Genomic DNA, 11871 nt, shown 5'->3' with positions numbered 1-11871 from the left:
TACTGCGAATAAGACATCCAAAATCATCTCCACAGTGAACAGAATCTAAATTCCATGCTTGTATCCTTACTTGAGTAAAGGATCCTGAAAAATGGTTGCAGTTTTTATTCATCAGATGGTAACGGTCCCCTCGAAAATCTTTCCCAAGTTCTGCTACGATCCTTTTAACTTCATCTTCAGTGAAATCAGTGTGGCCAACATGGATGGATTGCCTAGTAAAGGGAAAAAGAATTGAACGGAATGAGTTGCTTGTCTTTGCCAGTAATTTTTCCTTCAAAATTTTCAAAAGGCCTTGAGCATTCCTCAAGCCAGTGGTATTATACAAATACAGTTTTATCATCATTAATGAAATAGTTTCCAGTGGGCAGATTGTCCAGAGGTAACAGAAAATATGCCATGAAAAATTAAAGAAAAATACAACTAATTCTCATCTATTTCTTAGATCTATTTGTTTAACACATAATTTTTTTGAGGAAGGCTCAAAGAGTTTTCCTGGTAAAATTTTCCAGTCAAGTATTGTCCTATTTAACCCTTTCAAGATGGTGAATAGGGTGGTTTCCTATTATTTTTTATTGCCTAAATCGAAAGATTATTACTCCTGGAGTACGTATTTCACGCTTTCAGATTTTTAAATGACGATATCTATTTTTTGCGATTAAATGAAAAGTGAAAACTTTCAAGCGCGTGAAAACACGACGCGTAAGTATGAATGCCGGGAAATCTCTCCGTGTGACATATTTCTGGTTCCCCCTCCCGCCCGGTGAGGTGACCTTGAGGCGAGTTGAGCGCTGATACGACGCAGGCTGCTAGCGGGTAGCTGAGTACCCTGCTGGCTGGTAGCACTTGGCTTAAATAAGGATTGTTAATACCTTATCAAACGAGGAAAACTTTCCGACCTTAGCCAGTTCTAATAAGTGATTATTAAGACATATTCCCCTGAGCTCTGCACCTCATGCATGCATTGGTAATCTCAGACGATGTATAACTCCTATCTTCTCGTATAGAAACTAGGTCCCTGTGACGTCACGTGGAGTGGCATTGCATGGGTGCCAATCTGGTCCTTTTCAAATGAGGATAAAAATGGACCATTGTTATTCGTCGAAACCGGTATTTCTAAAACGAAATAATTTGTATATTATGAAGACACTAATGGTGGGTAACGAATCGCAATCAATGCCTTTCGTTTTCTTTGATGAAGGAAACTACCCTATTTCTCGCCTTAGCATGACTGCTGTACTGAGCCCCAAGAGATTCTTCTGTTCCCTCCATGCAGAGCATTTTTGCAGGACATTTGTGAAGAAGGGTGTCGCGGATAATCACAAAACCTTAGCACCAACCTTTTTCGACCCTTCCTAGTGGGGACTCCGCATTATCTCGGACTCTGAGGGTAGTAGGTGGGCTTCCTCCTTTGGGATTATAACCCTACCAGCGGCATTGGTTCGGGGTCAATCATGCTTTGTTTATATGAATTAGCTATATGGATAATTGTTGCTTGAACGTAAATTGCAGGCTTCAATTGAATTCCTTCTTTTATTCTGAGAATTGTCAAATTTGGAACGAATCTCTGCCATCAATATTATCACATTTAATGCAGCAACAATTACCATGTTGATGTTTATACTGAAATCGAGATGTAAGTAAATATTTATCATAGAATTTCGTTTAAAAACTGTAAACGCTGCTCAAAAGATAAATAATTCAATTCTTAGTCTATATTTTTTGAGAAAGGAACAAATATTTATTTCGCTAAATGACTGGGTAAACAATTGTACGACCGCAGTCCCTTACGGCTAACAGGGGTAATAGAATACGAGGGTTCTGGGTACCTGTTTCCAGATTTCTAGGGTACGGCCTAAGCCCCGCAGTGTTGGGTCCTGAAACAAAGACCCGTAACCGTCATAAAAGGGGGAGTGCTAGGAAACGTATATATTTGGCATTCATTCATCTGCGCAGGAAAATCTCCAACGAAAATATGCGGCTTTCGTCTCCCAGGTCAAGAAACGTCCAGACACATAATTACGTCTTTAGTATGGAAAAGGCTAAGAATGAAAACTTTTTTTACATTGGTCTTTTGTGATCAGGTCTTCATCTTGAACTGGGGATCATTTTTCCCACAGTGTTAAGTGTTGCTATTTTTTTCTCAAGCTCTGCCCATGCTCCGACTCTGCTGGCTAACCCAAATATCCAAACATAGTCAGCTCCTTTCCCTCCTTCGTTCTCAGGTCTCCCATCCCAGTGCCTTGAGCACGTCACTAGTGCTTTCAGTCACATACTCTCTCTCTTTTTATATTTCCTCAGCACATAGCTAACTTTTATTTGCACCTTCCCTATGGATGAAAGCTTCTCGGGTTTCCAACCTGGTCAGGGTCTGCATGGTGCAGGCCGACGTTTCGTTGGGAGACTTTCCCAACATCCTCAGGGCTCATCAGCTGAAAGTCTCCCAACGAAACGTCGGCCTACACCATGCAGACCCTGACCCGGTTGGAAACCTGAGAAGCTTTCATCCACGCTATTCACCGGGAAAAGCTCAGATTCTTCACCTTCCCTATGTTTCTGTCAGTGGGGGCTCTTGGCCTCTGATGGGGCTGAAGCATTGGCCCGACTCTCTTTGTAATGCAGCATTCCCTGTCCCCCTACTCCTTTTCCATTCAGGCTAATTGAATCACAGCCATGCAGTAATACTTTTTATAGTCTATGCCTATCATGATGAAATACTACATTATGACAGGGCAATTAAAACTTGTGTACAATTTCTAGTAACCTATGCCTAATGAAGCTTAAATAATCCACCACCATTACGTTCCTAATCCATTTGATGTATTTCACTATGGCAATGAGGAATAATTAGAACGTAGCAGAGGAATGACTAAGATGAAACGGGTTAGTTGTATGAGTAATGAGGAAGTCGTGAAATGAATAATTTTAAAGAGAAGTTTTTTTGAAAACCTTCTCTTCTAGAAGAACCTTAGAGATGAAGATTTGACAATTTAAGCATCAAAGGTTAAGAATCCAAAGATTGGTTTGATAAAGCTCTCCACTCCATTCTTCCATCAGCCAATTTTGAGACATTTAAATAATATTTGTGTAACACACCCTTCATAACCGGCTCAATACATCTTATCCAAGACTACCTTAACGGTCTTCCCCTTTTCTTGCTCTACAAGACAGTCTTCATCATACCTTCACATGCCATGATATGGCCAAGTACATAAATTGCTACATATTTCTTTCTATAGAGTCTGATTAAAAAAAGCTTCTAAAATGCATGATAAAAAAAACCACTGAGAACTCCTTTTAGACGACTACAGGTAGGTTCAAATTACTGACGATCCCAAGAGTTTATATAAATAAAATCTAGGCATGTACTTTAAAATAGCAATATTTACCTTGTGTGAATCAATCGAAACATTGATTCTACTGACATACGGAATTAAATATTACATCTATTTGAACCACCATAAAACAAGATCCTCTTTCATCAGCCCCATTGCAACAAGCACAAAAGATTTATAATCTTATACCTAAGTACAATCATTCATCAAAAACTTCACCAATATTGGCAATGAATTTAAAACAATTTTAACTATAACAGTGACACTATTCACTAAATGAATAATTTGAGAACATTCCTAAAACTGGAAGAATCTTATGTCAATATTTCTGCAATCGACTTCCTTATGATTGCATTTTTGTGACTTTTCTTTTTTATTTTCCTGATTTTATTCCTATAATATAAACTATTACAAATCCCATAGCTACTTCTGTGCAAGAATGGTCTCTGGAGAATATATTATTCCTATTATTATAATTTTATTCTAAAAGTTTAGTGAAGGCTTCTCTTCTATCCTACTCTTCTTAAAAGAGCTTGCTCACATGATCAATTTATTCGATCATTCACTTCAGTTTGGCTCACCAATTGGCCAAGTGAACATGTAGGACAACTGTAAGTACTGAAAATGAAAACTTATTCCACCCATTTTCCTTTATGGAGGAATACAGGACATATGAGAGGAAAGGATACAGTCAAGCACCTTGAAACAAAGATGATCACAATAATTTTTACTATGCCATGAAATGCAATGTTCTCAGTGCCTTAATTTTCCAAATACAACCAGTAAAACCATTCTTTTTGATCCCCAATTTATGACATAAATTTCCCCTAATATCAAGGACAAGATTCCCTCACATCTTCCAGACTACCCTGACCCACTTCAAATCTCCTGACTTTTTCCTGCATTCCCTATCATGTAAGAATCCTGTCAGATACCCATCTAAAGACTTCCTAAACCTGTGAGTGAAGAACTTACCCCTCAACAATTATACTGGGACAACATAATAACTCACTAAGGCTCGTGCAGGGTCTCTTTTTCCATAGTGACCACAGTGCAGTTGACATTATTTTTCATTTTCAAACTTAGGACCAAAACTTCTTTAAACATAGACTGGAATGTATGACAAATAATTCTTACTCAAAGCAGAAAATATAACGCAGCAGACTCTCTATTTCAGGATAACATAAAAACAGGGAGGCATTAACCAAATGCTACATTTTATGGATAACAAAAGCGAAAATTAGAGTAACAGATCCCGTTAAAAAATGGAATGAAAGCTTCCAACGTATAGAACCTAATAGAAGACCGGCACATATTACTCAAAAGAGTATAACACCACTCGCTATGGATTAAAACGCCGGGTGTGGATTTCACACATCCATTCATTTTACGGTTACAAGTCCACAACTACAGCATCTTCACAAAACAAATAGTAAAAATACATAATCTATTTCTGCAATATTATTTCATAATACCACGTCGCTATCTAAAAAGGCCAAAGGTCACCCACTGATAACTACAGCATTTTAACACTTCGGATCGTTTAGGATTAAGTTATTCATTACCTAAAGCGGAACTGATCGCCAAGATCCTCAGCATCTCTAGGAGCTATTTCAAATATCCCAGGGAATGGGTAAGGGTGACCACCATAGGCATACTCTGAAAGAAAGTAAATATATTAGGACCAATGTAATACCAATATCATGATAGCACATAACTAAATGAAGGCAACAAACCTGTGCCATAAATCTCAACTCCTGAATGGAAGACTCCCAATCCTAAAGACGTTGTGTACTCATTAATCCAGTACTACAAAAAAGACAGATAGCAAATGTATATTCATTACATTTCAAATTCACATGCCTTTATCTTTAAATTCACCATTATAAAATTACCATATCATAAACATTTAAAATAACAGGTTCTCTAGCCATTTTAGTGATAAGCTCTTCGGATTCTGGTGGGTATCCAAGACAGCTTGGGAACGGAATGTTACAACTTATTCCTGATGAGAACATTCAAATGATAACTCTAGAACCATTCCCGTCGAACCAGATGACCTATAAGCAAGAAGGGGCACTTCAAAACTCATGAAAATCTGAGAGAGTACGATAGCTTTATGTGCTACTGTGAAAAAAGAAAAAGTAACCATGAGTCCTCATACCTATTCCGTATGATGATACGAAAATAAAAAGCGTCACAGAGTGACCGAGGAACGATTCCTCTAGTAATTTACGTTACGAATCCATGCATAGCTGAAAGTGTTCCAAAAGCGATACCATAAATAGCAGCAAAACGCTGAATTCCACACGCAAATAAACAATTACAGTATCATCGACAGGACATCAACACCTGATGAAAACAATTGACTGCGCTGACCCGTGAAGAATGTATCGTGCGCGGTAGGCTATTTCAAGAATGTGAAAGCTAGTTTCTTTACCTCAGTGGTTTTTTATACCAGTTTAACCAAAAGCAAGTTACAAGGAATCGCTATCATGTGGATTTAGTGCTTGGAAGAGCCTTAAGCCTTCATTCAATAGAATGAATTTGTGTTTCTTATCTCCCTTATGACGACAACCATCTAAATGATATTCATGTGATGACATTGGGATTTCAGGGGACTACACTGAAAGCTGCATATCTCGCATTGATCCTATTTAACTTATGCACATAGAAATTTTTGTCCTTCCCATATTTGTCATTCTTAGATGACAACCACAGTATGGGCGGAATTATAAAAGAAGAATGACGTTTAATTTATAATGGGTGAACAAAGTGAATTTAAAACGTTGAGAGAATGGACGCCCATGTCAAGACTTCTACAGAAAATCCCTTTGAAAGCTCAAAGGGGACTTTTCACTCACGACCTCAACCTTACGTGCGTGGACTGTCTTCCCGATTACCTTGTCCTCGGAACAAATGTTGGACTAGTATATTGGTATGACCGACGGAAAGATGAACTTCAAAGGCTGAGATGTGAGGTAAGGAAGGGTGACATTTTAATGTGAGAAATACTATTGTACGCCTTATGTATTAGGTAAAGTTCCGCAGTAATTTGAATGAAAACGCAAAATTACTTCTCCACAGAATACACCGTCGCCTATTGTTTGCATCAGACTTGTATCGACTACAGATTTCATGGTAGCTGCGGGCAGTGAAGACGGAAATGTGTCAGTTTTTCAAATACCAAAGCCAGAGCCTACAACAATACCTCCAGTATCTGGGTCTACTAAAAGCCGTCAGGTCTGTTATATAATCTATACATTACTGTTAAGAAGGATGTGAATTTCGTACTTTCAATTGTTGTCTAAAGTAGTTGTGGCAATAATTTTTGTTCATTTTACCGTAGATTGAGAGGTTTACCGTCAGCGGCCTGCATTCGAGTCCTGTCACAGCATTGGAGTGGAGTAAAAATGGCACCAACTTATTTAGTGGAGACCGCTTGGGAATCATTGTTCTTACTGAAATTGATTTTTATATGGTGAGCTGGGCTCTCATGGAGTCATCTCGTCAATTTCTTTTGTTAATTGTAATTGTTATCATTTGAAGTAATCTAGGCTGTGGATGCTTTTGTATTTTCGGTCAATATCGGTTGGTTTATGAGTGGAATATATGGTAAATCCAAAATTTCATGCCTCTTGTCAATTTGGGAGCCTTATAGAATACCAAAAGTAGTGTTGGTTGTTCTTGTGGCTCAGGAATTGTGTCTTTAAGTTCGTTATATACTTGTCATGGTGTGGTGAACCATCAACAAAGCTGCTCCTCAGCCCAAATATTGACTCTACAGTCATAAGCATGTGCCTTGGAATCAGCATGTTGGACCCTGGTGTCTTGTTTCATTCTTTGTTCCCAAAATGTTTTAATGAAATGGCCTGGTTGTTTGAATTCATGCTGTAAAGAAACGATTTTTTTTATGGAGGTTCTTTAATTCATACTTATTATTGTTTTGACCTCCCTTATGTTATGAATTCATGGCCAAAAGTGCATGATTATTTTCATGTAATGTTACTGAACCTCTGACTGAGTAAAAATGTGTTCCCCTACCTTTCTCTTTTTGGCTGGCTCCCGGCAAAACTGAGTAAAAATGCGTTTTTCTACCTTTCTCTTTTTTGCTGGCTCCCGGCAAATCAATGCTCAATGAAATTTGAACGTATGGTAATGAAGTCTAGAGCAAGGAGACATTCTTAACAGTAATTTCTTTGTGTGGGTAGAGCTTAATATAACCAGTGTTTCATATTTGTCTTATAATACCCACCATTGACTCATACAATGTTATTTAAATCTCTGACACAAAACAATTAAACCATTTCAAATGATATTTTTATAAAATAAAAAACTTATTGGGCTTATAATGACTGGCAGTAATAAGTATGTTATATAATATAACTGGTGATATTAGTTATGTCACCTCTCATTTCTAGATTTTAAGGTTTGTTATTAACACCAAAAGAGGAAATTGGAAAAAAAAACATTTAACTTTGTGGGGATCCAAGACGGTATCGCCCCATTTCCAAATAGCTTGAGTGATTTAAATCCTCTGAGAAATCTACTTTCACTGATGGTGGCCTGGTGTTTATCTAGTTGTCCACCTAATGGAAATTAAGTGATCCTGGTAGCTTCCCAATCAAGCAGTGGCGCCGACTCCATGGGGCTTGAGGGGGCCCGAGCCCCCTCAAAAATTCGTTATGGGCGTGAGGAAAAAATTTGTCAGGCTTGCTGATTTTCCCCGGAGTGTCCAGATATCGAGATTCGAGTTATCAGGGCTCTAATGTTGATCATATGACTCTTCTAAAATGCTTAAAAAACTTAAAACTCACTACTTATAATATTTCCTGGGGCAAGGGAAAGGGTTTGGGCCCCCCCAATATTTTTTACAAGTCGGCACCCCTGCAATCTAGTCAAGTTACATTTTCCCGATTGAATTTCCTCCTGCGGTATCAATAACAAAACTTGAAGCTTTCAGGCTCGGATGGCATGGGTTGGTCTATGTCTGGCAAGAATTGAAGTTACCAGAATTGCCCGGTTATCTTTAAATTAATGTGAATTACAGCACGGTGAACAAGCCAAAATAATAGATCTTTCTCCTATAAATTGCATTCATTTGGCATGTAAGGTGTGAAAATTAATAATTCAGGGGCCCACAAAATCTCAAACCAGTTACTGAAAGTAATATTGCTTCTCAGGTTTCCGTGCAGTGATTGAAGGCTTTCCATTTTTTCAGTTGCATCATGTCCAGTATTAGCGTTGAAAACAGATTCTTTGGTGATCCTCCTGACGTTTTGTGGTTGAAGGTGCTCCTCTGTACTTCTCTTGGTCTTATATAATCCTTCTTCACTACATTATTCGTCTATCTGATCGCTGGATGGTTGTCTCTCTGAGCTCCCTCTTCTGTGGAGAGGGTACCCCAAATCACTAGTAATGCAGTGAAAAAGGATTACATAAGACTGAGAGAAGCACCTTCAACCTGAATATGTCCGGTGGATTACTGGTGAATCTATTGTCGACAGCAATACTGGACCTGGTGCAACCAAAAAAATATCATTTACTGTAAGCAACTGAGTTCTTCAACTTATACACATGCATTTGTATTTGTCATGTGTTTGTGGACAAAGTCACTTATTTATATGTTACTTTCATGTTTTGTGTTCAACTCAAGTAGTGTTTAGCGGAAAGTGATGTATATACTTGCATTTTCTTTTTTCCTCAGCATTTGAGCAAATCGAGAGAAGTTCTAAACGAGAAGTATGAAGTTGTGCAGCTCAGCTATCATTGTGGTGTCGGAATTCCTCAAGGCAAGCTTCTATTGGTGTCCACAGTGTACCGGACAACTTTGTGCTCTTGGAAGCAGGAGGAGCGAGCATGGAAGGTCGCGCAACTGGGTCAGAGGGAGCGCAAGGCGTGAGTTCTCAGTTTCATATCAAAACTTCCATGAGAATGGCAGTGAAATTCCAATTCATTGCCATAAAAAAATACCCTGGGTAGGGAATTAAACCACAGACCTTATGGCTTTCCAGGCTGCTGCACAGACTACTATACCACCAGACTTCACTGCATTGATCTAAGTTCCTTTATTGCTAGGTCAATTTAACTGAGGTTAAGATATTATGCCCTTGCGATCCAGCGAGAGTGGCAATGCTAGGGAATATGGGCTTCTAAGAAGCCAATACCGAAAGGTTAACCCCATTTCAGCAATAACGAAGTTCATATGAATGTTTCTTAAAGGAATCATCACAAAAAATCATACTTTGTCAAAATTTCTTGTCTCTTCAATCTCCTGCACTAGTAGTCCCACTGCAAAATAGCTTCAGAGTCATGTGTATAATATATGCAATAAAATTACGTACAAATGTATGAAAATTAGCACATTCCTTTGGTTTTATCAAGAGAATTGAGTGCGGCATGACGCAATCAAGGGTTGGTATCTTCTCAAATACAGTTAGTCCTTGATGTATGATCAAGATGCGTTCTGAAACCTTGTTGTGAAGTTGATGTAAGGCATGTAAGGCATTGAGAAGTGCAGTTATCCTGTGGGATGCAACACTGCATTACAACTGTGGATTAACTTCCTATTGTGACGAAGTGATCTACCTGGGCGTGTGACATAGCCGTAGCAAAACAAAATTGTTGTTCACGGGAAGGAAGAACGGGAAAAATGCTGATCAGTTCCTCACTTCTCAACAGATATGCTTCTTTCAGATTATGCCCAAAGTGTGAGTTCCTTTATGCCACACCGTGTCGCATCAGCAAACTCGAAAGGCACCAAATTTGAAATTTTGTGCACGCTTGAATTTTTTGAATGTTCGTGTCTCTGGAAGGTTGTAAATTTGAATATTTGTAAGAAGAGGACTTACTGTGCATCCAATTTACGAGCAGTAATGAGTGGGACACCATGAGTCCACAGGAATGAAGGTTATAATATGATGTTGCGTGCATACTGAAGTACCTCCTACTGAAGAAAGAACCATAATTGACGCTCTTGGGCACAGTGCACAAGAAAAACATAAATGTAGTGCAATGATTATTACGTATATCTTGTATGATGTTAAGCACGATTTGGTGGAAGTTCTTAATATAAGTAAAATTGGACATAGCAATATTTCCACTGAGTTTTATTTTGACACTACGCGTATCGTTGTTACAAAACAAACTCAGTGGAAATATTGCAATGTCCAATTTTACTTAGATTATAACATAGTGTAGTGTGCCACCTAAATGCCATTTCTTATTCGTGGAACTTCGTAGTAAATTTCTATTTGTAATAGCCGGGAGGTTTGTAATTCTGTATTAACAAAAATTTCAAAATAACATTTCTTTTACTATAGCTTGGATTGGACTTTTCATGGAGACCAACAATTTGCTTTGTAATAACGAGAACTTTGTTATAAGGTTGTTTGTATCAATGAGAGTCTATTGTACCATGTTTTGAGAGCACTCAAGCAATCTTTTTGCTTGTTCCTGCAACATTAGAAAGGAAGGAAGGTGAATGCCATAAGCTTCTTAGTATCTTCAAGTGCTGGGTTTTTGGTCATTTTCAGGGCCTCTTCAATTTTCTTTTCTTCTTTGAGGATGACCTTTCAGTGGTATCCATTGTCCCTAAGTGTATTGAGTCCTTGATTTTTCATTAGCTTCCTCCATGTATTTTATGGAGGTTACTTCTCCATTCCATATTTCATCCATGTTATTTTTCATCCTGAAATTTCTTATTTTATGATTTACTGTTTGAGTTAGCGAAGCACTAATGGAAAGTGCATTAACTTTGGTTTTAGTATGCTGTGCTTATTGTAGTATCTGGTATTTAATGAATGACATTTACTTGAATTGGGAAATCTTACAGCATCTAGGAATGAAATTTATTTATCACTATGAAATGCCATCCCCTCGGCTTGAAATTCTAATTTCCATGAAAATCACCAAAAGGTAGCCATTAATTGAAATTGTTTATTTTCCTGCAGCTTAGGTCAGTTTGGTGCAACCTTTTACCATCCGCCGGGAATGGGGAATGCCCATCACCGTGATATTATATTTGCTAGTCGACCAGGACTGCGCCTATGGCAAGCTGGCTTGGATGGAATTGTTCAGCAAACTTTAATATTTAAGGTTAGTACTGGAGTATTAGTCAGTCTTTCCAGGTGCAAAGAATGTTCTAAAATGCTAGACAGAATAATTTTGGCACAGTGCTACATTAAAGTGATTGTGTGGAATATTTATGTGGTGCTAGTTTCATGATTAATGCGGCTGTCACTCTCCTGGGTCTACCCTCACCTATCCAAACAAACCATTGGGTTTATATATAATTGTTTCTCGAACTTTTCACAGGGTGATGCTTTGTAAAGGTGCCAGCATTTTGAAAAATTTCTTAATTTTCATCCTCTCCCTGTTCTGTTCCCATACTGCATGCTGACATAGCCAGGAGAATATGTTCTGAGTTGTTTCTCAAAAGCATTGGTGCTGTTGCATAGCATCTCCTAGTCTGTGGTCCAAGGAACATGTACGCATTCAATTAACTCGAAAAATCTAATATCATTTGTCAACCTGTAAA

The 11871-nt window shown here is 38.2% G+C and overlaps 2 protein-coding genes across 5 annotated transcripts in view; one reads left to right on the top strand and one right to left on the bottom strand.

Moving 5' to 3' along the window:
• LOC124166667 (deubiquitinase DESI2) overlaps positions 1 to 5688 on the bottom strand; it is a 28968-nt gene extending 23280 nt beyond the window's left edge. For 2 of the 3 annotated variants that reach the window (XM_046544303.1, XM_046544302.1), the window contains exons 1-5: positions 5497 to 5688; positions 5228 to 5392; positions 5069 to 5141; positions 4898 to 4991; positions 71 to 212 (exon numbers count right to left, since the gene is read on the bottom strand). In XM_046544303.1, the coding sequence (XP_046400259.1) occupies positions 71 to 212; positions 4898 to 4991; positions 5069 to 5141; positions 5228 to 5350 (432 nt within the window). In that variant the 5' untranslated portion in view covers positions 5351 to 5392; positions 5497 to 5688. The remainder of the gene's footprint in view (positions 1 to 70; positions 213 to 4897; positions 4992 to 5068; positions 5142 to 5227; positions 5393 to 5496) is intronic. The other variant, XM_046544301.1, reaches the window with a different exon arrangement.
• Positions 5689 to 5735: 47 nt separating this feature from the next.
• The window catches only part of LOC124166665 (WD repeat-containing protein CG11141), a 32634-nt gene continuing 26498 nt past the window's right edge, over positions 5736 to 11871 (top strand). For both annotated transcript variants that reach the window (XM_046544297.1, XM_046544298.1), the window contains exons 1-5: positions 5736 to 6313; positions 6420 to 6575; positions 6682 to 6813; positions 9040 to 9230; positions 11285 to 11429. In XM_046544297.1, coding sequence (XP_046400253.1) covers positions 6095 to 6313; positions 6420 to 6575; positions 6682 to 6813; positions 9040 to 9230; positions 11285 to 11429 — 843 coding nt within the window. In that variant the 5' untranslated portion in view covers positions 5736 to 6094. The remainder of the gene's footprint in view (positions 6314 to 6419; positions 6576 to 6681; positions 6814 to 9039; positions 9231 to 11284; positions 11430 to 11871) is intronic.

This window comes from Ischnura elegans, chromosome 10, assembly GCF_921293095.1.
Source record: "Ischnura elegans chromosome 10, ioIscEleg1.1, whole genome shotgun sequence".
Lineage (NCBI taxonomy): Eukaryota > Metazoa > Arthropoda > Insecta > Odonata > Coenagrionidae > Ischnura > Ischnura elegans.
The sequence above is the reverse complement of the archived record's forward strand: the minus strand, read 5'-3'. Positions and strand labels throughout refer to the sequence as shown.